At 45.1% G+C, this 23,737-nt stretch overlaps 3 protein-coding genes across 3 annotated transcripts in view; all 3 read right to left on the reverse strand.

Annotated features, from left to right (window-relative positions):
* mamdc4 (MAM domain containing 4) overlaps positions 1-1,886 on the reverse strand; it is a gene marked incomplete at both ends in the record, with an annotated part of 14,407 nt that extends 12,521 nt beyond the window's left edge. The window contains 4 exons of the mRNA XM_084454789.1: positions 1-2; positions 158-319; positions 590-682; positions 1,832-1,886. The exon at positions 1-2 is cut by the window's left edge and continues 124 nt beyond it. Of these exons, the coding sequence (XP_084310915.1) occupies positions 1-2; positions 158-319; positions 590-682; positions 1,832-1,886 (312 nt within the window). The remainder of the gene's footprint in view (positions 3-157; positions 320-589; positions 683-1,831) is intronic.
* Positions 1,887-2,663: 777 nt separating this feature from the next.
* Positions 2,664-4,263, reverse strand: phpt1 (phosphohistidine phosphatase 1). The gene is made up of 3 exons (XM_084459404.1): positions 3,966-4,263; positions 3,609-3,736; positions 2,664-3,375 (listed from the first exon to the last, which is right to left on the reverse strand). Exons 1-3 carry the CDS (start codon positions 4,129-4,131, stop codon positions 3,283-3,285), a joined length of 387 nt encoding a protein of 128 aa, XP_084315530.1. The 5' UTR covers positions 4,132-4,263; the 3' UTR covers positions 2,664-3,282.
* A 403-nt stretch (positions 4,264-4,666) lies between these two features.
* Positions 4,667-16,468, reverse strand: entpd2b (ectonucleoside triphosphate diphosphohydrolase 2b; the record flags this gene model as incomplete). Its single annotated transcript, XM_084454801.1, has 10 exons — positions 4,667-4,888; positions 5,538-5,672; positions 6,354-6,473; positions 6,598-6,867; positions 7,145-7,372; positions 8,120-8,279; positions 8,715-8,865; positions 9,540-9,657; positions 16,207-16,326; positions 16,454-16,468. 10 exons carry the CDS (start codon positions 16,466-16,468, stop codon positions 4,667-4,669), a joined length of 1,539 nt encoding a protein of 512 aa, XP_084310927.1.
* Between the last annotated feature and the right edge of the window lie 7,269 nt (positions 16,469-23,737).

Genomic DNA, 23,737 nt, shown 5'->3' on the forward strand with positions numbered 1-23,737 from the left:
ACCTGAAAGACGAAACACAAACGTGCTCGGAGGTGATGAACTGAGAGAGTACACTTAATCGAACGCTTTGTTAGTATTGCGCTGTGAGAAATCATAGATACTTATATTGGCCTATCATGAGCCTTCACCCCGGCCACTGGTGGGGGACAGATTGTACCTGCAGCGGTCCCGGTAGTGAAGTCCGAGGAGGGCCCGCTGTCCGGGAGTGTGGCCCCTCTCTGGCGTCTCTGCCAGGTGTAGGATGAGACCAGCGATTGGTCCGTCCACCCACAGCTCTTTGAGTCCTCAAAGTCGCACACCCAGTCCTTCCCTTTGTAGCCTGTGATGCCAGATGTGATGGAGAGTCTGCTAAGTTCTCATCGCGATGTAATTACATGCTTGTTGACAGAGCTAAACGAGAAGAACTGCAGCACTCCACAATTAAGGTCGCACTTGTGAGCCCCTGGGTCTCAGTGTGGTTTTGCCTGTTTAAATAAAGGCTTAAATACATAAATAAACAGTGTTCAGCGGGAAAGTGTGGCAGTGCCTGTGATGCTCTGTAGTTGTGGTAGAATGTGTGGAAGTCCACCTCAGGCGGTGGGAGTCTTACCACAGTCTTCCTCATCCTTGCAGTCGGTGCAGTCACAAAAAAAGTCACACTGTAGCTCCTGGGCGAAGCACGGCCATCTTGGGGAGCCAGCAGCTGTGGAACAACATGCTCGTTGACACGTACACCTCTGAGATGTGGAAATATCCCCTCAGCATGTGCACTAACATTTCATAATTCCTCTCTTATCGGTCCTTAATTTCTCACTGATCAGAGGTCAATCAAAGTTTTATGACGCTACTACTGCCAGCAGGCTCAAAGTCCATGGCAGAATAGTAGCCTAAGGTAATATCAGGATGATGCTGACAAAAATATCACTCCCAAAGGTCTGATGAGTAGCCTACTACGTACTACATGATAAATTATCATTGTACACAATGCAAAAATAACACGAGAGTAAAATTATATTTAGGCTATTATGACTTAAACAGCTTGCTTTGTAACAAAATGCTAAAACATTTTGACACGTTCAAGATTCAAGATCAAGATCAAGATCGAGATCAAAAATGTTATTGTTCCACGAATGGAAAATATGGCTTGGGCTGTCATCCATGCTGCAGCAGTAAAAAGACCCATATAATATAGATAATACAAGTGTGTTAGTACAGAGAAGGGTCCTAGTGCATCCATACAAAGCTTCAAACGGACGGTTCAAATACAATACGCAATACAAATACAAGACACCCTATAAGGACAATAAATATCCTCATATCCCTGCTTGTCACTATATTTCATATGTCACTATCTAAAAGTTCTACAGACACAGAGATACATTAATTAATAAAGGTCGCACTTGTAAATGAGCCTCTGGGTCTCAATGTGATTTTACCTGTTTAGATAAAGGCTTAAATAAATAAATAACAATTCTTATATCAACAGTCTGCAGCGAGGAACCCTGAACCTTCCCCTAGGGGGCAGTAGCTGGTTCTCAGTGTAGCTACTAGTACTCAAAGACCCTGTCATGTTATGAGAGAGGCTATGAATATCCATGCTCACTAAAGTCTTACATAATAGTTAAACACTGCATATAGTGGAGACCTCGGGAACGATTACGATAGAACTTTATTGTCAGCAATGCTGAAATTGGTCTTGCGACACAGCTCACATATGCAACACATAACATAGTACAGACATTTGACAAACAAAAAAATAAGTACTAGGCTACATCCATACACACACACACACACACACACACACACACACACACACACACACACACACACACACAACGGCCCTGTTTCTTACCCCACTGGCTGGCCAGTAGCAGAAGCAGGGTTAAAAGCCCACAGCGTAGCCCCATGTCCATCTGTCTTTCTGGAGCAGTGGAGTACAGGAGGTCTGAACACCACAAGTTACCTATGCAACACTGACGACAATCTCTTAAGTGTCCCTCCCTTAACCCGATAGATAACACCTGGACTTTATATCCACATGCACACATCTGCCCGACGTCGTAAAAGACAGCTAGAACTGACTGACTGGCATTATCTTCTTGACAAAACCTTGTGAATGATATGCTTGTTTTGAGTGAAGACATTCGTCTGACCCTGGACTGAGGACAAAATATGTCAGTATGTATCGGGATGGAGATACGCAGTTTGAGGAAATGCAACATTGTACAAGCCTGAGATTGGGTGTATCCTTACTAAACGTGTGTGTGCCATTATACACAGACATTGATCGGCGTGCCTTATGGAGAGCATTCAGACGTATTATGCTTTTAAGGTCAGAGTGTGCACTTAACACAGTCATGACATTCATACACTCATCAGCAGTTTGTACTGTAGTTTACTGGCTGACACCACTGTATGAGATTCCCGTAGGTACATAAACAATGAGATAAGTGGACTTATCATTAAAGTAATGACGTAGCAGATTTCTTCCCATTCTGGGCTTGACTTGATGCCACTCATGGAAAGAGCAATTAGCACAGATGAAGTACTTCAAAGTCCGAATGACCAGGAAGTTAAGTTCAGTCAGTAATACTCAGAAATTAATATGAACCATTTAATTCATGAAAAGAGTGGTACTCCTTGCCTAAGGGTAGCATGGTTTACATAACAATAAAAGGCCTATAGGTAACAATCCCCCCTGGCAGACAAGCAATACAGCAAATAGGCTACAGAGGAAGTAGGGGTGTGGTGGGTCACAAAATAGCCATGCAAGGTGTGTGTGTGTGTGTGTGTGTGTGTGTGTGAATGAATACATTCAAGTAGCTGCCATAGTAAGCAGCCTATGAGACAAGCTGGTGACACGCGCTGCTGCATGGAGTTTTCTGACTGAACGACGCTTCCTATGCTCGTGAGTAGCTTGGCTCCATTTAGTCTCATTCCTTTTCAGATATTGTGTAGGCTAAAGTAGAATTCCAGATTTAAATGCCACACTATTACAGTAAAATGTTTTCCCCTTTGCAAACATTTATTTGTTTTAATGAGAAAACTTGTCTAATTAGTAGGCTATAATTCAAATGTAGCCCGATTGTTTCACTGAAACAAAGTTATCAAGTGCTGTTATGGCAGTCAACAAGTTTGTCAATCTCAGTCCCAGTTAAGACATTTTCCAGGGATGGAACAAGACATCCCAGGTCAGGAACCAGTTGCACATCTGGTCCAGGGATGTTTGGGTCTGTTCAACCCAGATTGGGTCTGCTGGAGTCACAGAGGAAGTGCATGACCAAGACAGGCTGGTCCAGTGGGTCAGTACCCTTCATTATCCCAGGTCACATTGTAGTCAGGGTAGCAGGCTTTGAGTTTCTCCATAGATACAGCATGGTTCGCTCTCCCAAATCCCTGAACAGAACAAGAAGACAATGGAAAGGTAAGCATATGGCAACTGAGTTTCATGTTTGTGTTCCTGCGTCACCATCTCACTATTGTGTGCTTGTATGTTCACTGCATGACGAATACATATGTTTGTTTTATATGAAAGGCAAGACAGACCCAATTTAATTAATTATGAGTGGTTTTAATCAGTATAGATAGACAATTCTTCTCAGGGCAGGGGTAGTTTTCTGTGCTCTTACCAAGGAATAGCCATAAACATGGATCTTCTTTGCTTGGGCGTCATGCTTTATCCGTCCTCCTCCAACACACTCACAGTCCAGGTGTCCTCCCTTCTCCAGCTCCTCCGACACCTTGTCAAAGATATCCGCTGCAAATAAAGGTTGAAAATCGTCAGGAAATGAAAATACTGGTGATCACTTCAGTGTGGTACAATAAATCATGCAGTGATATAATATTTACACGGCTCATAATCATAATTTAGGCACAATGGCCCCACCTAGCGGTTCACAAGCAATATATCTGTGTGGAACAATCATGGCGCACAATTGTAGCCTAGTCAGATGCAATTTTGTCTTCATGATTCATCGCGTCCTTACCATGATATTCGGCCCACGCATATCCGCGCACAATGTCTACGCTGGAGTCATCGCCCTCCTCTTTGCTGTGGACTCGGATGAGAACATACTTAAACACACCACTCGGATCGATGTCTGCCTCGGTAATGTTAGCCATAAGTGCCGCAGCCCTCGTTTGAGTACACATGCTACCTGTTCAACGCTTGCTTGGACCAGAAGCTAACTCGCTGATAATATTGCTATCGAGTGCAGTGCTAGACTTGGGCAAGAGCAAATAAGATTTGATTTAACTGTGCTCGCAGTTGTAGCTTGAACAACTCCATGCAGCGTCGTAAGTTGATAGACGTACACTTCCGGGTACAAAACGGAACAGGATGGTGTTGGTACTTGTAGTTTTAATAGTATAGCTGTTCAACTACAACTGAAGTACAGTACAAAATACAGTTTATCTTGATTGTCAGAATACAAAAATACAATGAATACGTAAAGCACATACAATTACACTTAAATGTTGAGTGAAAAATATGTGAGAGTGATATTAAATCAAATTAATTGCATGAAAAGGCCTACTAGTTGATCAGTCTGGTATTAGGACATGCACCCATCTAAACTGTGGGTGTGAACTTATTGTGGGTGTGAACTTCCATCAGCAACTTCCCATCATAGTCCCTCCCACAACAGTGAGAGAAGGTCAGACGAGGGTCAACGTGGGTGCGTTGAAGCTAGAGGGGGCCGTCACTGTCCCTGTTCCTGTTCTTCTTCCCCCGGACGGCTTGGAATAAGACATAGGCCAAGGCGGCGACCAGGAGGAGGGCAAAGAGGCAGAGGAGGCCAGACCAGGCCCCGGGACGCAGGGCCTTCCTCAGTCCCACGTCCTCCTCCGGCAGCAGGCTGCTGAGACTGAGCACGTAGCCCAGGGCCCACCCCAAGGACGCGTCCCCCGCCTACAGCCAAACACAAACACAGGGTGCGTTAAGTAACTGAGCGCTCACGCTTAGAATGCTCACCGTGAGCGCTGAGCGCATTTTAAAAACACTTAATGTTTTCTGCTCACTCTGAGCGCTGATCAACCGTCATATGTCAAAAACATTCACTGAAAATGGCTATGCAAAAAGCAGTAGTAGGTGCGTTATTCAATGTTTTGGTGGAGGAGGCAGTGGCCAATGATTTTATTAATGTACTAGGGGCGGATAATATCCAGGAGGAAGAGGAGGAGATGTTGTTGCTTGCTGTAGCCTAAATAACGTTAACAGGCAAACATACATCGACCGTTTTGTGGAAGATGTGGTCCCTGCCTACTCCGACGAGGAGTATTTCGTATGCGAAGAGAAACATTTCAGGTGAAGTCCCGCCTTAGCTAGTTACATCGGATCCATCTTCTTTTGTGTTTGCTCAGACTGATCGTAGTTTAGAAGTGCTCACTTGCGCTCTGAGCAGATCAGTCTGAGCGTAACTGAACAACCCGCTAAGTGTGTTCTACGCTCTGAGCGAAGCTGAGCCGCTCAGTTACTTAACGCACCCACAGACACTCAGTTTGTGTGTGCTCAGAATATTCACATGAGCCGCCTGTTTACTCCGGGAGGGCCCTCTCACCTTTTTCTGGAAGGATATGCGTGGGAAAGAGACCTCGTCGAACCCGTAGCCTCTCAGCATGAGCACCTTGACAAACACGGCGGATGCGCAGTAGTCCTGCAGGTGAGCTTGCTGCTCCGGGGCCATGGCCAGCATCTAGAACACCACCACGGGACACATATGAGTGGCTCAGAGAAGGATGAATGGAAACAATGTGAACTATTACCCATTTTCTTTCTCTCTCTCTCTCTCTCTCTCTCTCTCTCTCTCTCTCTCAATTCAAAGGGCGTTAACATATGTTTACATTGCCAAAGCAAAAATGTAAGTACTATTAAAGATATACACTAAAATAAGGAGATGTGTACTATATAGGGATGCACGATATATCTGCAATCTTATCGGTATCGGCCGATGTTAGTCATTTTTTAATATATCCGTATCGGTCTGATGTGCAAAACAGGGCCGATGTGAGCAGCCGGTAATTTTTTCTGTCTAGCTGCTGTTGTGTGTGAGGAATTGAGGAAACAATGCAGTAAATCTATGATTTATCTGCTTTTCCAAATGTTTTGGAAATAGAGACAGTGTTTCCATGTGTTTTTCAATATGTATAACATTTGATTATCATATAAACTTGTTTTTATCCAGAACATATTGACATCGGTAAATATCGGTTGTCGGCCATGACAGCAATGTTAATATCTGTTATCGGTATCGGACAAAATTTTCATATCGGTGCATCCCTAGTACTATATATATATATATACATAGACAGATGAGAAAGATAACTCTCCTTCTCTCTCATTCACACACGCACACATCAATAGACCATGAGCGGACCTCATTGAAGCTCATGTTGCAGACGGCTCTGGCTGCCTGGTCCAGCTGCGCAGGGCTGGTCACTGTGATGCCCGTGGCGCGTCGGAGGAACGTATGGAGGTAGAAGAAGGCAGAGAATGCCTGGTGAACAGATTGGGAAGAAATAAAACAAGTAGAAAATTAACTTGCCAGGTATATGTTCAATATCCACAGGGTAATGGAGCTGTTCAGGACCCCATTATTCCTCTGATCACGCGTTTCTCACCATGAAGCTGCCGCTGACGTTGGGCTGGAAGACTTGGTCGAAGGAGCATTGCGAGTAGGGGCAGGTGTGGAAGGAGAAGATCTCAGACATGTTGCCAAGGCAGTGGTCGTAATGGCCTGTGCCTTGGACAGTCAGGGCATTCTGGGAGTTGTAGTCAGTGGGCCTCTGGGCTGCCGTGCACGGAGAGTTCAAAACTTTCCCCAGCTTCAGGGTCACATTGTGGTCAGCAGGGTAGCAGGGGTGAGACACTGTCCTCGGATGACCCTGAGACTGAGAGAGAGGGAGAGAGAGAGGGAGAGAGAGAGAGAGAGAGAGAGAGAGAGAGAGAGAGAGACATAAAAGTAGCAAGCTGGTTACAATCCCATGACAAATTCCTAGAGAGCAAGCAACAGGCACGCATTGAGTACCAGAGCACTGACTGTCAAGTTCTATTGGATGTGAATGACGACTGCGACAGATCAACATGGAGGCCTGATACGAGTAGTAGCTGTGTTGCACATTGAGAGAATGTTCCGGGAGGCTGATCAATACCCCGATCGATCAATACCTTCATCAGGTGCACCAGTAGCCTCCTCAGGATCTGGTCTTGTCCGTAACACAGGAAGCTGTGCGTGTACAGGAAGTACTCCTGGCCGTACAGACGTAGCCTCATGCTGTCCCTTTTGTCCTCCACCTCGTCCTGCGTCACGAATGTTATTTGGGTGGAGGCCCCACCAAAGTCCAGCGCCCCCACCGTCGGCCGGCCCGGGCTCAGCCAGCGGCCCACAAAGCCGTACTACGGAGAGCAGACAGGGACAAACAGAGCGTGTGAAGTAGTGAGTGGGGACAGACACGTCGGTAGTCAGTCTTAAGGGGGGGTATACTGTATGTACAGTTATTATTAAATATTTCTGATAATACGATATATATTTATGCAGCACTGACGCATACTAATTATACTGAGCTCTCTCATTCTCCATCTTACTCAGTAAAGTTGAAGGCGTTCGAAGTGTTGAATCTTCTCATCAAAATGTCCTTCCATTCACTGTTGAACTTGTAGATCCTTTTCAAAGACGAGCTGAATGAGCTGAGTCGTGTGTTTGTGCAACATACTACGCTGATGCCCATACGCTGATGCTCATACACTGCAGTAATGTCCTCAAAGTTAAGGCCCTTAGGCCCCACCCATAGTGACGGCCGTGTGTGGGGGGCGTGTCCCTTCAGAGGAATGACTGTCATCGGTGTTGTCAGTGTGGCCACTAAAGATCGCCATGTACCATTGTTATTGACCAGGTAATGATAATGGCCAGGTTTCCCGAGCGAGTTAAGAAGCACTTAACTCCAAAGTACTTCTTAAAAGGGTTGCTTAAGAAGGGTTCCTTAAGAAGGTTCTTTATCGGGAAACCTGGCCAATGATGGCTGTTACTAGTACTGGAGAGCTTGCAGTTGATTATGCATATGTTGCACTTAAAAAATAAAAGCCCCTCCCCCAAAATAAGAAAAAAGAACAGTGACATCAGAAAGATCTCAAACAATACAGTACCTTGATGAAGTTCTCCAAGAGATAGTTGACAGTGACCCAGCCATAGGCTCCTTCCTCCTGACCACTCAGTATGGCCGCCCCATGGTAATTAAAGGGAAAGGACTGGATTTGGTCGCCCACTTCTTTCAGAATCTGGGCGGATTGGTCAGGGCTGGACATGCTGGAGGAAAGCAGGAGGGTTCGGGTTAGCAGGCAAGCGGTTCATGGATCCTGTCTGAACCTGACAAATACATTATTTACCCTGTGGTCTACAACACTAAGGAAAGAAATATAAAACTAAGTACTGTAAGATGAGGAATGTGCATGTGTATATTTTTATATAACTGTGAAATGTTGTGTTATTTTTTAAGTTGTTTTAAGGTGTTTTATTTATTTATTTGAATATTTGACTACACTTTAAGTGTAAGAATATGACAAGCGCTGTGTAAAACAGGTGTGGTAGTGTTTGCTCATCTGGGAAATCCTCACTCACTGACTGGTTGTTGGCTCCATGTCCACTCACACAAAGTCACACGCACACACACACGCGCACACACACACGCACACACACACACACCAACAAGCACAGACAGGTCCGCACCATGCGGCAACTCACTTCAGGAGCCTCATGCCAGCGGTGGCACCCAGGTAGACAGGTGTGAGGCGGTGTCTGGGCTGGGGGATATCCTCCACGGCCTGGTTCAGACACGCCTTCAGACTGCGGCCGGCCGCTCCCCTCTGTCCTGCATAGCTGGAGATCCCCCCCCCTGGACAGAAATGATGTAATACTGTATGTAATACAGCCTGACCAATCACTGACCGTCAAATATATCACATTTACAGCCCTCAGAGGTCCATGAAAGTATTGCAGCTCCACAGAAAATTAGTGAGAGGGGACACTGAGATACTGAGAGCCGTATACACAAAACTCTTGACACTCCTTCTGGGATTCTATTGTGCTCAACTGTTTATGTGAACTGGAGGACAGCTGGTATTACTGTTAACACGTCATGCTGACGAGAGAAGACAACACCTAGAGGATCAACGGCTCTGTTCTAAACAGAAGAGTTGTCGTTACACAGGACGAGACTGGAAAACTACCCAGCACACCTCCGTGAATCACTCCAGACCTAGTGTACTGTCCAGGGATCCACCGTTGCTAGGCAGCCATGTTTCCATTCTTTATCTCCAGTCTTTGTGACTAGATATCCACTCACACAAACACAGACAGGGAACTCTCTTTGCTTGCAACTGCTCTTTAATGACTTTGATTCAAAGAGTTTTCATCCACTGATGAAGAGGAGATGCTATTGAAGATGCTTCTTTATCTAAGAACAATTACTTCTGCCTGGGAAATGATACTTTGTTTACCTGGAAGAGTCTTTCTGATGGGGGTGTTCATTCTAAAGTAACTAGCTTTGTTCCGTCTCTCGATTCTTACCCTTGACGTGGCATTCGCTGTGCTGAGTGACCACGCCGGTGCCGTTCTGCTTGTCTGATGGCCACTTGTAGATGTAGAGGGCGGTGTGGGAGGAGCCTGCGTCTAGGACAATCCCATACTGTGGAGAAAAGACAAGTCAGCGAGGAGAGAAATGTTTAGACAAATATTTAGAGAAAAGCAAGGTTGTTATGAAGTCAGCGAGGAGAGAAATGTTTAGACAAATATTTAGAGAAAAGCAAGGTTGTTATGAAGGCTGAGAAGTTATTATATATCTCAATCAATAATTAATAAAAAATGAATCAAATCTTTTCTCTTGGTTATTAAATCTGATTAGTAGATAAATATTTCAGCACTTGTCTCCAGCCCAGTATATTTTCATCGCACTACGGTAACGTGGATTAGATACGACCCCCTTTATTTGTGTTGGTTTGTTTTTCTATATTGTAATTGTTTCAGTCTTCTGTTGAAGATGTCACCTCCAGACGCTGCTGAAGACTGAATAATGCTCTGAGACATGTGCTTGCATGTTCTCTCTCTCCGTGGACTTCAGATGAAGCAGTCAAGAGTGGCTCATACCTCATTTACCTACAAGATAGCAAGTAGCTACTGTAACAGTTTGATTAACTGAGAGTTCAGACAGTCGCTAGTTGCTCACAGTAATAGTAATTTGGAGTGAGCATTAGAAGGGAGTGGTTTGTAAATAGCTAATAGCCATCGCACTTTTGCATCGTGTGGCATAGTTGTATTGAGAATCTCACATACTGTGTTAGCAAAGCACCTAATCTCCACGTGTGCCCAGCAGTTGGTAAACCTACAAAAGAGAGACATTCGTTTGGGACTGTCCCCCTGGGTTTACTGTTCAGCTAAAGAGCAACCGACGTGGAGGTCTTCAGTTCCAGAGGACGTCACAGATGGACAGCTCCCATCCAGATAGCATGAGAGCGCACAAGACCATCAATCATCATCAACCTGTCGTCACCCCAACATTCATACTCCTAGACATACTGTAGGTTTTTAGTATAGGATTTATTGCGTTTATTATTTTGTTTTATATTAAAGTTGTTTGTTATATTTCCCCCCTGCCACAGTATTAGTTCATTGCCCACTTATCTGATAAGGCCATATGGCCTGCAGGTGATGGTGGCCAGCACTTTCAGTTCAGTTAAGTTAAGTATAGTTAATAATATTAGTTTAGATAATTAGGATTACAGCCCCCCTTAGTCTGTAGCCCCAATTACAAAGGTGGTTTAGATTAGGGATTAACAGTCATGATCTATCGCCTCACTCAGTGTATGATAAGCCGCAGAAGGTCACACAAAAAATCTAGGTGTTTGTGATCTATCCAAACTGGGACATTTTTGACTGGGATAAGGGCATCTGGAAAATATCTATACCTCCAGGATAATTGTAAACCCTTTCCTTCAAAGCATGTCCTCAACAGTATGCTTTGTACACAAAAATGTAGGCAATGTTTACGTCAAGGCCAGCTGGGATATGGGACGTTCTTCTGGAAGTAGGAGAGAAGGGGAGAGAAGGAGGAGAGAATGGGGGAGTTAAGGAGGAGGTAGAGGAGGAGAGAACAGGGGAGAGAAGGAGGAGGTAGAGGAGGAGAGAAGGGGGGAGTGAAGGAGGAGGTAGAGGAGGAGAGAATGGGGGAGTGAAGGAGGAGGTAGAGGAGGAGAGAAGGGGGGAGTGAAGGAGGAGGTAGAGGAGGAGAGAACAGGGGAGAGAAGGAGGAGGTAGAGGAGGAGAGAAGGGGGGAGTGAAGGAGGAGGTAGAGGAGAAGAGAAGGGGGGAGTGAAGGAGGAGGTAGAGGAGGAGAGAACGGGGGAGTGAAGGAGGAGGTAGAGGAGGAGAGAACGGGGGAGAGAAGGAGGAGGTAGAGGAGGAGAGAACGGGGGAGTGAAGGAGGAGGTAGAGGAGGAGAGAACAGGTGAGTGAAGGAGGAGGTAGAGGAGGAGAGAACGGGGGAGTGAAGGAGGAGGTAGAGGAGGAGAGAACAGGGGAGTGAAGGAGGAGGTAGAGGAGGAGAGAAGGGGGGAGTGAAGGAGGAGGTAGAGGAGGAGAGAACAGGGGAGAGAAGGAGGAGGTAGAGGAGGAGAGAAGGGGGGAGTGAAGGAGGAGGTAGAGGAGGAGAGAACGGGGGAGTGAAGGAGGAGGTAGACGAGGAGAGAACAGGGGAGAGAAGGAGGAGGTAGAGGAGGAGAGAAGGGGGGAGTGAAGGAGGAGGTAGAGGAGAAGAGAAGGGGGGAGTGAAGGAGGAGGTAGAGGAGGAGAGAACGGGGGAGTGAAGGAGGAGGTAGAGGAGGAGAGAACAGGGGAGTGAAGGAGGAGGTAGAGGAGGAGAGAACGGGGGAGTGAAGGAGGAGGTAGAGGAGGAGAGAACAGGGGAGTGAAGGAGGAGGTAGAGGAGGAGAGAAGGGGGGAGTGAAGGAGGAGGTAGAGGAGGAGAGAACAGGGGAGAGAAGGAGGAGGTAGAGGAGGAGAGAAGGGGGGAGTGAAGGAGGAGGTAGAGGAGGAGAGAACGGGGGAGTGAAGGAGGAGGTAGACGAGGAGAGAACAGGGGAGAGAAGGAGGAGGTAGAGGAGGAGAGAAGGGGGGAGTGAAGGAGGAGGTAGAGGAGGAGAGAACGGGGGAGTGAAGGAGGAGGAGAGAACGTGGGAGTGAAGGGGGAGGTAGAGGAGGAGAGAACGTGGGAGTGAAGGGGGACGTAGAGGAGGAGAGAACAGGGGAGTGAAGGAGGAGGTAGAGGAGTAGAGAACGGGGGAGAGAAGGAGGAGGTAGAGGAGGAGAGAACGGGGGAGAGAAGGAGGAGGTAGAGGAGGAGAGAATCTGATTTAAACACCGACCCGGTCTCTGTTATGCCCTATCTATATAAAACCCCCTCATCCTGGAGGCAGGACTTAGCCTGATACTTTGAAGACCTATCGCCTCAAGGCAGTTTGGAATGATGAGATCATTGCAGTCTTGCAGTGGTGAACTGTATGCTCAAGTTTGCGAGAGAGAGAGAGAGAGAGAGAGAGAGAGAGAGAGAGAGAGAGAGAGAGAGAGAGAAAGAGAGAGGGGGGGGGTCCCTGGGGGAGTGGGGCTTGCAGGTGGATTAAGATAACGCACTATCCCCACACATCCTCTCTCTCCCACACACACACACATAGACACACACACACACATAGGGATGTAACAATCACTGGTATAATGATACTGTAAACCGTGATAAAATTTCATAAAATTTTATTTGATTAAATTATCATTAAAACGTGTTTGATTTACACGCTTTGAAAAACTCACTGTAAATACTGTCCAGCATCAACCAACGTTACTGTAGCAACAGTCTACAAGACGCATTATTTTAATGTTTATGCAAAAAAAGTGCATAGTGCCGCTAATTTTATTTGTGGTTTTCAATATAGAACTTGAAATGAACCGTGATCATTTTGGTCATTATAATTGTGAAAAATTCACACCAGTACATCTCTACACTATTCTACTATTCTATTTCTATCTTCACACTATTTCCTTGTGTAATTCCTTGTGTAACCCATGTTAAGGGCCGGATTCGAACCCAAACTCTCCCGCTTGTGAGGTAGACACGCTAACAGTCGCTCGTTTGAGAAGGGAGTTTAACCAACCATTCACTACCACTACCTGGAACTCACAAGAACACTTGGTCACCCAGTTACACTTGGCCCATGCTACATCCCGGTCTGGTATTTTTGTGCGTGGCTGGCCAGCCGCGCAGCTAGAATAGCAAATGTCCAGTAGTCATCACTCCCTGTGTCCCTTTGTCCCGTTGTTGACCTGCAGTTCTATGTTGCTACCACAAGAGCATTTACTGTTTTCGGCCACAGGAGGGCAGCAACAGGCTTAGATAGACTGTGTTCCTTGTTCAGTGGGCAGCAACAGGCTTAAATAGATTGTTCCTTGTTCAGTTTCAGCAATTCAATGAGTATTTGAGTTAGGCTATTTAGTTTATTTGTGTACGTATTTATGTTAGTTATACATTATATTTCTTTATTATTTCAGAGACCACACACTCACTGTCTATGTAAGTGAAGAGAATTGAAAAGTCAAATAATGTGTATAAAGGGTTTATAGAGGGGTCCACAGCCCCTGACCCAATATGACGCGAGGGGGCAAAGTCTTGCCATCACGCCACTGTCCACGCCAGGGACCCCACAAATCAGCCTCTGAGAGGGCTAGAGAAACACGGTCTTCACTGGTGGGGGCAGGTGGATGGCCCGGAGAGAGGTACACTGTCCACAACCAGCTCTGATCCGAGGGGGCGGAGTCTCGCCATCACGCCACTATCCACGCCACGGATCCCACAACTCAGCCCCTGAGTGGGCTAGAGACCCACGGTCTTCACCAGTGGGTGCAAGGAGATTCCCAGAGGTCACTATACTGCGCTCAATCAGCTCTGACCCAAGCGGGAGGAGTCTCGCCACCATGCCACTATCCATGCCATGAACACCACAACTCAGCCCCTGAGTGGGCTAGAGACACATGGTTTTCACCAGTGGGTGTCTGGATTGCCCAGAAGTAACTGCACTACACCCGAAACGCTCTGACGCGAGGAGGCGGAGTCTCGCCACCACGCCACGGACCCCACGGCCAATGGGCCTAGGATATAGACAATTAACTACCGGTGGAATGGTGGTGGAGCATCCATCGGGGACCCACTGTAGGTCCGCTAGCCTTGTGTTATATTCCGCCGGAGGTCCGCCAACTCGTCCATCGGGGACCCGCTGTAGGTCCGCTAGCCTTGTGTTATCTGGGTTTATCCCTTACCTTTGTCCAGAAACAGAAGTTGAACCAATTGCAGCAAAATAGCTAACGTTATAGTAATCATCAGTGTAAGCTTTAGCCACTGACCACTACCATTAATGTTATGGAAGCTGCTGCTAGTTGTTGTGAGCTCATGAGCTAACTGGCTATCTCGCTGTTATTGTGCAGGATTAGCATTGGAAGCATTGGAACTGATGTGTCCAGGCGACAAGACCTATCTTAATTGATCAGACATAATTTCATGTCATTTCAATTCACAGTTATTTCAGTGGCATGACTAGCTTCCGTCCTACCAGTCCTGAACAGAAACAAGCCAGCCACGCACATAAGCCAGGCTGGACATGGCCTGGTTTGTGTAGTACTGCTGAGCAACAAAGGAACTAACACACACCACAGAAAACATAACCAATTCCCTGGGCGGAGGTGATACTTAGAAAGCGGATGACTCTTCCCCCTCACCGTTCGTCAAAGTGGAGTTCCTTCTTTTCACTTCCAACTAAACTAACTTAAAACTGTGGACGGACCCCACCCATCGTGGGGCAGCAGGGAGAGATGGTGGTCATTTCAACTAATTAGAGAGGACAGAGAAGGACGGAAAGAACTAGCCATGACGGGTGTGCACCACCTCTTGGGTCTTAGGAGGTGCATTCAGAGAGAACATCTGCAGTCTTCACACACGCATGCTTTCCTGACACGCTGGCTTTTCATTTCCAACATAGTGTTATTCACCATGAAGTCCAGATCTAGTTACTGTATCGGTAGGGTTTAAGGGCATTCAGGTATTTCACTCTGCTTAAAATTCACCCAGCTCCTAGGAGGTAAAGCCACTGACAATGTTTGCTCAAGATAGAAAACAGATATGAGGCTGAAGTTAAGAATTACCACCTTAAAAAAAAAGGTTCAAATCGGGATTTAATCAAAATTAAAAGAAAACTACCCAAAATGTCACGGGTTCTATACTACACAGTGGTAGTAGACCCTAATTAGTTAATCCTGATTTAAGCAGTTTTTGATACTTTAGAAGGCTTTTATTTTGAAATGGTACATCAGAATCTCTTGAAACTGCACGAGTCAGACTGGGAGGGGATCTACTACCACTGTGTAGCATAGAACCCGTGGCATTTTGGGTAGTTTTCTTTTAATACTGATTTAATCCTGTTTTAAGCAGTTTTTGATACTTTAGAAGGCTTTTATTTTGAAATGCGACATCAGAATCTCGTGAAACTCCACGAGTCAGACCGGGAGGGGGTCTACTACCACTGTGTAGTATAGAACCCGTGGTGTCTTGGGTAGTTTTCTTTTAATCTTGATTCAATCCCGATTTTAACCTTTTTTTTAAGGTGGACCGGATAATTCCAAACGGGTTCTGAGAAACGGGTTCTAACTTCAGCCTCGTAAAACAGATGTAGGCTACAGTGTAGGTCTATGCACGGTCAGCTGAGCAGGTTCTACTCATCTGACACCTGCGTCTGAAGTCTAAAAACACTTAGGACCTACAGGTGTTAAAAATTAATTGATTGCATATGATTCTATGCAGTAGAGCCAATCAGTCAAATTATACACCTGTGCAGGTCCTCAACATGGCAGGTCTGTGAAACCCAGGAATAAGCATGAATGATTGAAGGTGTTGGGTAGCCAGGCTACTTTTTTGTTATTCATTATTTTTCCTTATGAAATTGATAGACTTGACATCATTCCACATAAGCTACAGACGAATGAATTGTAGCCTACGTGTAAATGATCATTAATGCAGTTCATATTCTCTATAAATGTTGCACTTGCATTAGTACGGTAGCCTCATAGTTTTACGCTAAGCGTGTCCCATTTTAAGACCTGGCATACAGTGACAGCTACACTCCAAAAATAGCCTCGTGTGTCTTACCATGAATTCAGGTGGTTCGTTCATATCTTCAGTGGGTATAGTAAGCAGAAGAATGGCTACTATTCCCAAGACTAAAAGCGTCACCGGGGCAATTATGTGACAGTGTCGTCGGGGTGCCATCTGGAGAAAACAGTCAGCTTGAGTGAGAACTTGAATGGAATACGCTTTTGACAGAGACGCTCACAGCAAAGATGACCAATAGCCTATCCTACTTCAGCAAGACTTGCAGCGGGCTGTCTTGTGTTACACTCTCGATATCCATTCGTCTGCTACTAAGGGTTGGGTTGGGTTCGGTTCATTGAAATTCCCGGCGCTCAGATGACGAGATGCTCGTTTAAACTGAACACCCCGTGCGCTGCGGCTCCACGGTTACTGCTCCAAGTAGGAGAAACATTTCCATTTGAATGTGTCCCTTTTGTTCGCTCCAGCAATTTTCTAAACAACAATTTAGAGCGGAATAAGAAGGGATAGAAAACTTGAAGCGATAAGCCAGGTGCAAAAACCCTGCAGCAGACTGTCAGATATCAGGGGAAGCCTTTCGTTTTGTTGTGACGACGACGACTTGCATCATACATTTGCATCTGGACATGCAGATTGCCACCTAATTTGACTGACAGGAAAACATGGAAATTGACCGGAGTTCATATGGGCTAAAAGTGCGCCTGACTCTGGCCTTATCATGACTTATTTTCCAATAGATATACCGTAGGCTACACTACAATATGTCAGACTGTGCAACCACTAGCTTCGCTCTTTTGTTGCTGTCCTATTAAATCCGGGTGATTTACAGTAGAGCACTTCAGCTTTTGTCGCTGTTCTCTAGCCTACATCACATCAATCTACAAGTGAATCTTAAAAAAAAAAAAAAGTAAATAGACATCAAATTGGCCTCGGCCCTCCTGATGAATGGTCCTCCCAGGATTTTGACCTCTTAAGGACATGAATTACTAAACATCATACATCAACCAGTCAGGGAATATATTTTGCAAGGAATTGTCTGATTAGGCTGCATCTTATCACCTGTCGTAGCACTAGCAGATACAAGTTCAGACCCGAGACACACATCACATTCATATCCTCACACAGAGAACATGGATCTACTAAATAAGGCATTCGAACTATTATTCATGAACCAATATCTCCCCCTTGTGGTAATAAACAGCTATGACAACAAGCTCTGTGCACCAGCTTCACTACTTCCTGAAAGTCACTTGGCTTCTTTATTTCCTGTCCAATATGATTGGATTAAGTGATTAATCAGGGGTGCGCTGTGTCTGCCGCACCCCTGATTAATCACTTAATCCAATCATATAGGACAGGAAATAAAGATGCCAAGTGACTTTCAGGAAGTAGTGGAGCTGGTGCACAGAGCCTATGATAACACAGATTGCATTCTTTATTGCGTTTAATATAATACTGTATACATCAACATGTTAAAAACAAATAGCTATATCATTCGCAAAATTAAAAGCCCAAATCTTTCCTTCATAAAATTAAAAAAACAACAACTTCATAATATGATACAAATATAGGCTAGTTTAATTCTTGAGATCCATGATATACTGTAATAGTTTGTCTGCACCACAAATAGTGGAAAATGTAATTTTTCTTCAGCCTTTCAACAACTCAAACAAAATAAAACTGGGTAAAACAGGTAGGCCTAGCTGATGAGCAAACCTCACTATGTTCGGGCAGGTTTAATGTGCAGTAAGAGTGTGAGGCAGTGGGAGCAGATCCCTCCATAGATCTGCAGCGCGTCACTGGTGTCCTGCCAGCCTGGGGAGGCCGTCGTACCCATCATCCTGGCACAGCTTCCACACCATGATGCACTTGTAGTTCCACAGCAGGAGCAATATCATGATCGCCAGGGCCACAGCGATGAAGAGGGACAAGAGGAGTCCGCGTTTCTTCACCATCCCAGCAGGAGGACGCCTCTCCCTGCCCTCCTCCAGGGGTTCATCTAAGGGCTTGGAGGTGCGGCGGCACCATCGTTTGATGCAGCAGACTAGGGACTGATGATTGGGGGCTTCGCATGGAACTCCAACTCTGACCCATGACTCTGTCTCAGCCATCCCAGTTCTTGTGAAGATCTTCCTCTCTGACACAGGGCGGTCTGGACTCGAGAAAAAACATAGGGATACTCATATTTTTTTTAATGCTTGTCAACAAAATATCATTATGACAGTTACCAGAAGTACGTTTTGCACAACGTTTTACCATATTTATCAAGAAGACTGGGGCAATTTTCTGTTGCATTATCGGCTACTTGGGAGATAAGTAGCAAACATTATTATTACAAAAGAAAATAATTAGGCTACTCGCCACGTAAAAGCCAACAACTATAGAATTTACAATTTACACTGGTGGGCTGGTTTAGAGAAAGCAGTGTGGCGCCCTGCATTTACCTTTTCCGATTTCTGAACTTAAACTCTCCATTCATCCAACAACATTCTGCCTACCTCGCGCTCCTCAGCTTGACAGCGTCATTGAGTTCCACGCGTCAAAGATGCGATTCAAGACCAAGGGTTTTATTATTGCAACTCGGCCATCTGTTTGATCCCCAAATACGAGATCCTCTGAGTAATATAGAATGGTGGAGACTCGAAAAATAAACCACACCCACAAAAAAGTCTACCGGAGTGAGCTTCAGCATCATTGGTCCACATCTGGAAGTCAATAAGAATCTGGGGGAACCTGCTGGTTTGGTTTGTTCGACGCATGTGAGTGTCAATTGCGCACTCCACTCACCTGGGGACTTGCATGTTGCTACGTGCGTGCGTCCGCCACATAACCCACCACCGGGGATGAGGGCCTCTCGCCAAAATTAATTTTAACATTACCAAGTAGCATAAAAAAAACATACAAAATAAATAGACGATGCTTGGTGTCGGGCATAACGAGCTATTCAGGTTAGGAGGCAGGCAGGCTGTCATGAACGCTTCGTACCACGCTTCGTCAGCTGGCCTCTAGGGGGCGTCTTTCACTAAAAATGAATCCTAAAAGTAGAAGACTGTAGTCAAACCTGATTGGTTGTGCAGTCTAAGCAGCTATGTAAATGAGACCAGGGGGATTCTGCGGCGAGCTGTTGAGATTTCTTGTGTCATGAATAACTAGAAATGGTGCTCAGAGAGCACAGACCTCAGCTCATGAATCATCAATGCATTTTAGTGTCAATGTGCATGCCAGACCAAACCCCTGTGTCTCTGTGACCTTCCCATGTCGAGATATGGCTTTCAATTCCCCCTATTGACAATGAAAGGGTGAGAGAGGGGGTTGCTCAAGTCCAAAAAATGAATGGAGGTGAATAGCCAGTCATGTTTGGGCTGCTCGTGTACCCACTCCATGATTCCGATCTGCTCCAAAATTGAATGGGTTCTACATTGGCCCATGCTACACCCCTCTGTAATCTCTGTAGTCTCTCCACCTCCTTTGGCTATCCACCTGGAGAACACCTACGCGGGTCTGAGGAATGATGATCCTCATCTGGGCACTCCTGGGCACAAGAGGACCGGAAGCGTGAGCTGCCCCATCCCCCCATCATCTCTGGATCCTGCTGAGCCCCTTCCTGCACCCCCCCAGCTGCCCTCTTTGGCGTCCAGGCTCCATTCTCTTCACCCCCCATCCTATGCTGTCCCCTGTTGCCTCTCACTCCTCTGAACGCACCCCACCCCCCCGGCTTGGCCAGCCTGGTCCTCTACTCGGCAGCATCGGAGAAACCATTCTCCACCAGAGGGTAAAGGGAAGGTGCCCTGTCTCCAGCAGCGGCCTCCAGTGCCTCCTGTGCACGTCAAGCCCTCAGCATCTGGTGGTGGACTTCAAGAGGAACAAGGCTTCAGTGTCTCCTGTTTCCATCCAGGGGGTTGATGTTGATGCGGTCCAGTCGTGAAAGCATTTAGTGCACCTGGACAACAGGCTGGAATGGGCCAGAAACACCCGAGGCTAAGGGACAGAACCAACTTTACTTCCTAAGGAGGCTTAGGTTCTTCTATGTATGTAGAACCATGCTGAACATGATCTATCATTCTGTTGTAGCGAGTGCCATATTTTATGCCGTCTTATATCCCACCCTCAACATGATACTCTGGTCAGGCAGAGGAGCATAATCAGTAGCAGACAGATCCTCTCACGATGCTCGACAGAGACCGTGACCGTTTCCTCATGCCTGGACCGTTTCCTCATACCATGGCTGGAGCAAAACAATGACCTTTGATGATGGATGGATCAATAGCTGGTTGAGATAAGCTGCTTTTCCTCCCGGGGAAGGGTTGCCTGCACTCAGACTGCGAGGAATCTGGGTGATCAGTATATCAGTGATGAGCTCATTATGATCCCATCACATCGATGTAGTTTAAGCAATGGAGATCAGTATATCAGTGATGAGCTCATTATGATCACATCAATCAATCAATCAATCAATCAATCAATCAATCAATCAATCAATCAATCAATCAATCAATCAATCAATCAATCAATCAATCAATCAATCAAATCCTTTATTTAACCAGATAGGCATCATTCAATAAAATCTCTTTTTCAAGAGCGATCTGGCCAAGAAGGCAGCAGAAACAAAGTTACAGCAATAAAAGAAACATAACAACAGACAATACAGAGAGACATACTTTCACAGCAAGAATCAGTTGTAGGGCAAGTTATCATACACAGTTGCACTGACCAAGAGAACTGGCTCCTCCTGTCCACATGTCAATTGAGACTCAGAAGCAATTTGTGGCTCAGTGTCTTGCCCAGGGACACTTTGACATATGGACAGGATGAGCCAGTTATCTTGGTCACTACAACTGTGTTTGATAACTTGCCCTACAACTGATTCTTGCTGTGAAAGTATGTCTCTCTGTATTGTCTGTTGTTATGTTTCTTTTATTGCTGTAACTTTGTTTCTGCTGCCTTCTTGGCCAGATCGCTCTTGAAAAAGAGATTTTAATCTGATGCCTATCTGGTTAAATAAAGGATTTGACTGATTGATTGATTGATTGATTGAGCCAGGAATCGAACCACTGACCCTGCAATCATGGGGCGAGCCTCTACCTCCTGAGCCAGAGCCACCCCTGTCTCTCCACCCCACGCCTTCCTGTCAGGCTTGCTTTCCTCGGGACCTGACCATCCTCCTAGTGGCCGTTGAACACCTGCCTGTTCGGAATGGGCAGATTAATTACAGCTTTCTTGAGGACTGTTCATCCAAACAACTTCAAACTTGACACTGCACTTCCTTGGGTCCTGAGCAATACACCTGCCTAATGTCAATTTCATACAGTGCCCATCTCGAGATTATTGTAACTAGGGCGGATTCAATCTCAGGATCTTCCCTTCGGATTATTCAATAAGACTTTTTGTAGGTCAAAGATGATACCTTTAGCAGTATGATTCAAGTAAAATAGCTTTTGTTGCAATTGTGAGAGGTCAAGTTACATTATTTTGTTACTAGAATAGTAGGCTATAGAATTTGTGATGGCTTTGAGTCAGACATGGGGATAGGGCAGGTGTCACTGTCATTCAAGGATGTTAATTCTCATAATATGTAGAAGTAGCTACCGCTATGTAAGGCGAAGCTCCACCTCAGCATGTTCTAGAGGAAGGGGAGAGCGGTGAAAAGGACTTTGCCTAGGCCTATATTGTAAACTAATTGTTAATCCATTTCCAACAGAGTGCAAAGTGAATACATGAAGGCACAGCAATACGGCAATGAATTACTGTAGCTACATTTATTTACAGATGGACCTATACAAATAAGATAATTTCTTCTTAAAGAATATTAATTGTTATCTAATCTTTGAGGAGGTAAAACACAAATCTTTAGTTTACACTGATAGTGTTTCCGGGTGTGTATGTGTGCATGTGTATGTGTGTGTGTGTGTGTGTGTGTGTGTGTGTGTGTGTGTGTGAAATTGGCTTAGACATACTCTACAATAATAATACAAGTGCAATACAATCTCCTCAATTCCTTCAATATTAAACCAAATTCTATTTACATGGCATTCAACGTATGAACTCACTGACCAATTACCTTCAATAATTACTAAGCATCTAAGAAAACAAAAATGATTCTGATAAACATAACCATCCTAAGCATGCATAGGCCAGAATAAGAACATGACCAGAAGAAACCATTTGAATGATAACAAGTCACATTCAGAAACTGTTTTAGTGCTTTGTACACAAGTGTCTGGTTGTTAAAACACTATAGTCTACAAATCAAGCATTTCAGCAAATCCCCGGTCACATGACAAATAAAAAATAAACTCCAAAAAAGCTGTTAGCCTATTTCTTTTAATGAAATTCATGAACGCTTCGATATGTCTGTACTGCATATGCTTATGTCATATATCACCTTTCATAGGAAATGGAAAAGCCCCTCAGGTTAAAGTGCTATGCAGTGCCTTGCTGGACTGGGAACCATCTTCTTTCAACACAGCAGTAGTTTCTCAACCCCAGTGCATGGGAAAAGGCCTGTTTTTGCATCTAACCAAGACGTGTGTACACAACCTAACAGCCCAGCAGGACCGTGTGTTAAGCTGAGTTGCTGTATCAATTCACTTGGCTTCCTTCATGTAAAAGATCTCAATGTGAGCAGCTGGTGATTGGCTATGCTGCACAGGGAGAGGGTTTTACACAAAGGACCAAGTGCTGGTTGGGTGAAAAACCTGGCCCTCTGATGCAGCCCCTTGAGCCTGGGAATGAGAAAGACTGGGGAACGAGAGAGGGAGAGCGAGACGGTTCCCAAACATGGCTTTGGACAACGACTCGGCGTCTCATAGGGATGCGGCCATGTTAAAAACACACAGCTTATGGTGGATTTGATGTGTGGACTAGTTGAGAATCCAAATCATAGCATGACAGTGATTCTAATTTCACATAGATAGCTTTTCAAGTGTAGCTTTTCCAAGTAGTAAACGTTTTAGAACTTTAGTGGGCCAAATGTGCATAAACAGAAGTTAGTTTACATTATAAGCAGACAGTTCTATAATGGATGGAGGATCATTCTTGCAGGATATAATATGTAATCTACTTAACAAGCATGCATTTGGCAGACAATTATAAAAGCATCAAGGGATAAATGATATACTTTCAACAAAAACCACAATCTCTGTGGCACACAAGTGTGACCAGTGAGTAGGCTAAAGAATAGCAGTAATTCAATAAACAGCTCTACCACACAATAGAAAATGCCTCAAGTAAATTCTCATTTGATCCTACACATTGACAAAAACATGCATGCTTCCATCTTTACTGTTGCTGAAGGATTTATAGTCAAACAAGTTCATACCCTCACCGATAAAGCTTTCTCAGTTTAGCAAACACATACAAATGCAAATCTAAAATGTTAAAACACTCTTAGTCCAGTTAAAAAGACGAGTGCTCCTTAAGTGTGATATCCATCCAAGCCTCCCTATCATAGTTGAGAAATATAGTAAAACTATGGTATTTCTAGCCCCTACTAAAAGGAAGATATGTGAGGTACCTACACGGTTTGATCGCAAAAGTAATCTAACTGAACAGGTTCTAAAATAGTCATGTG

The sequence above is a fragment of the Borostomias antarcticus genome (genome assembly GCF_949987555.1).
Source record: "Borostomias antarcticus genome assembly, chromosome: 2".
Taxonomy (NCBI): domain Eukaryota; kingdom Metazoa; phylum Chordata; class Actinopteri; order Stomiiformes; family Stomiidae; genus Borostomias; species Borostomias antarcticus.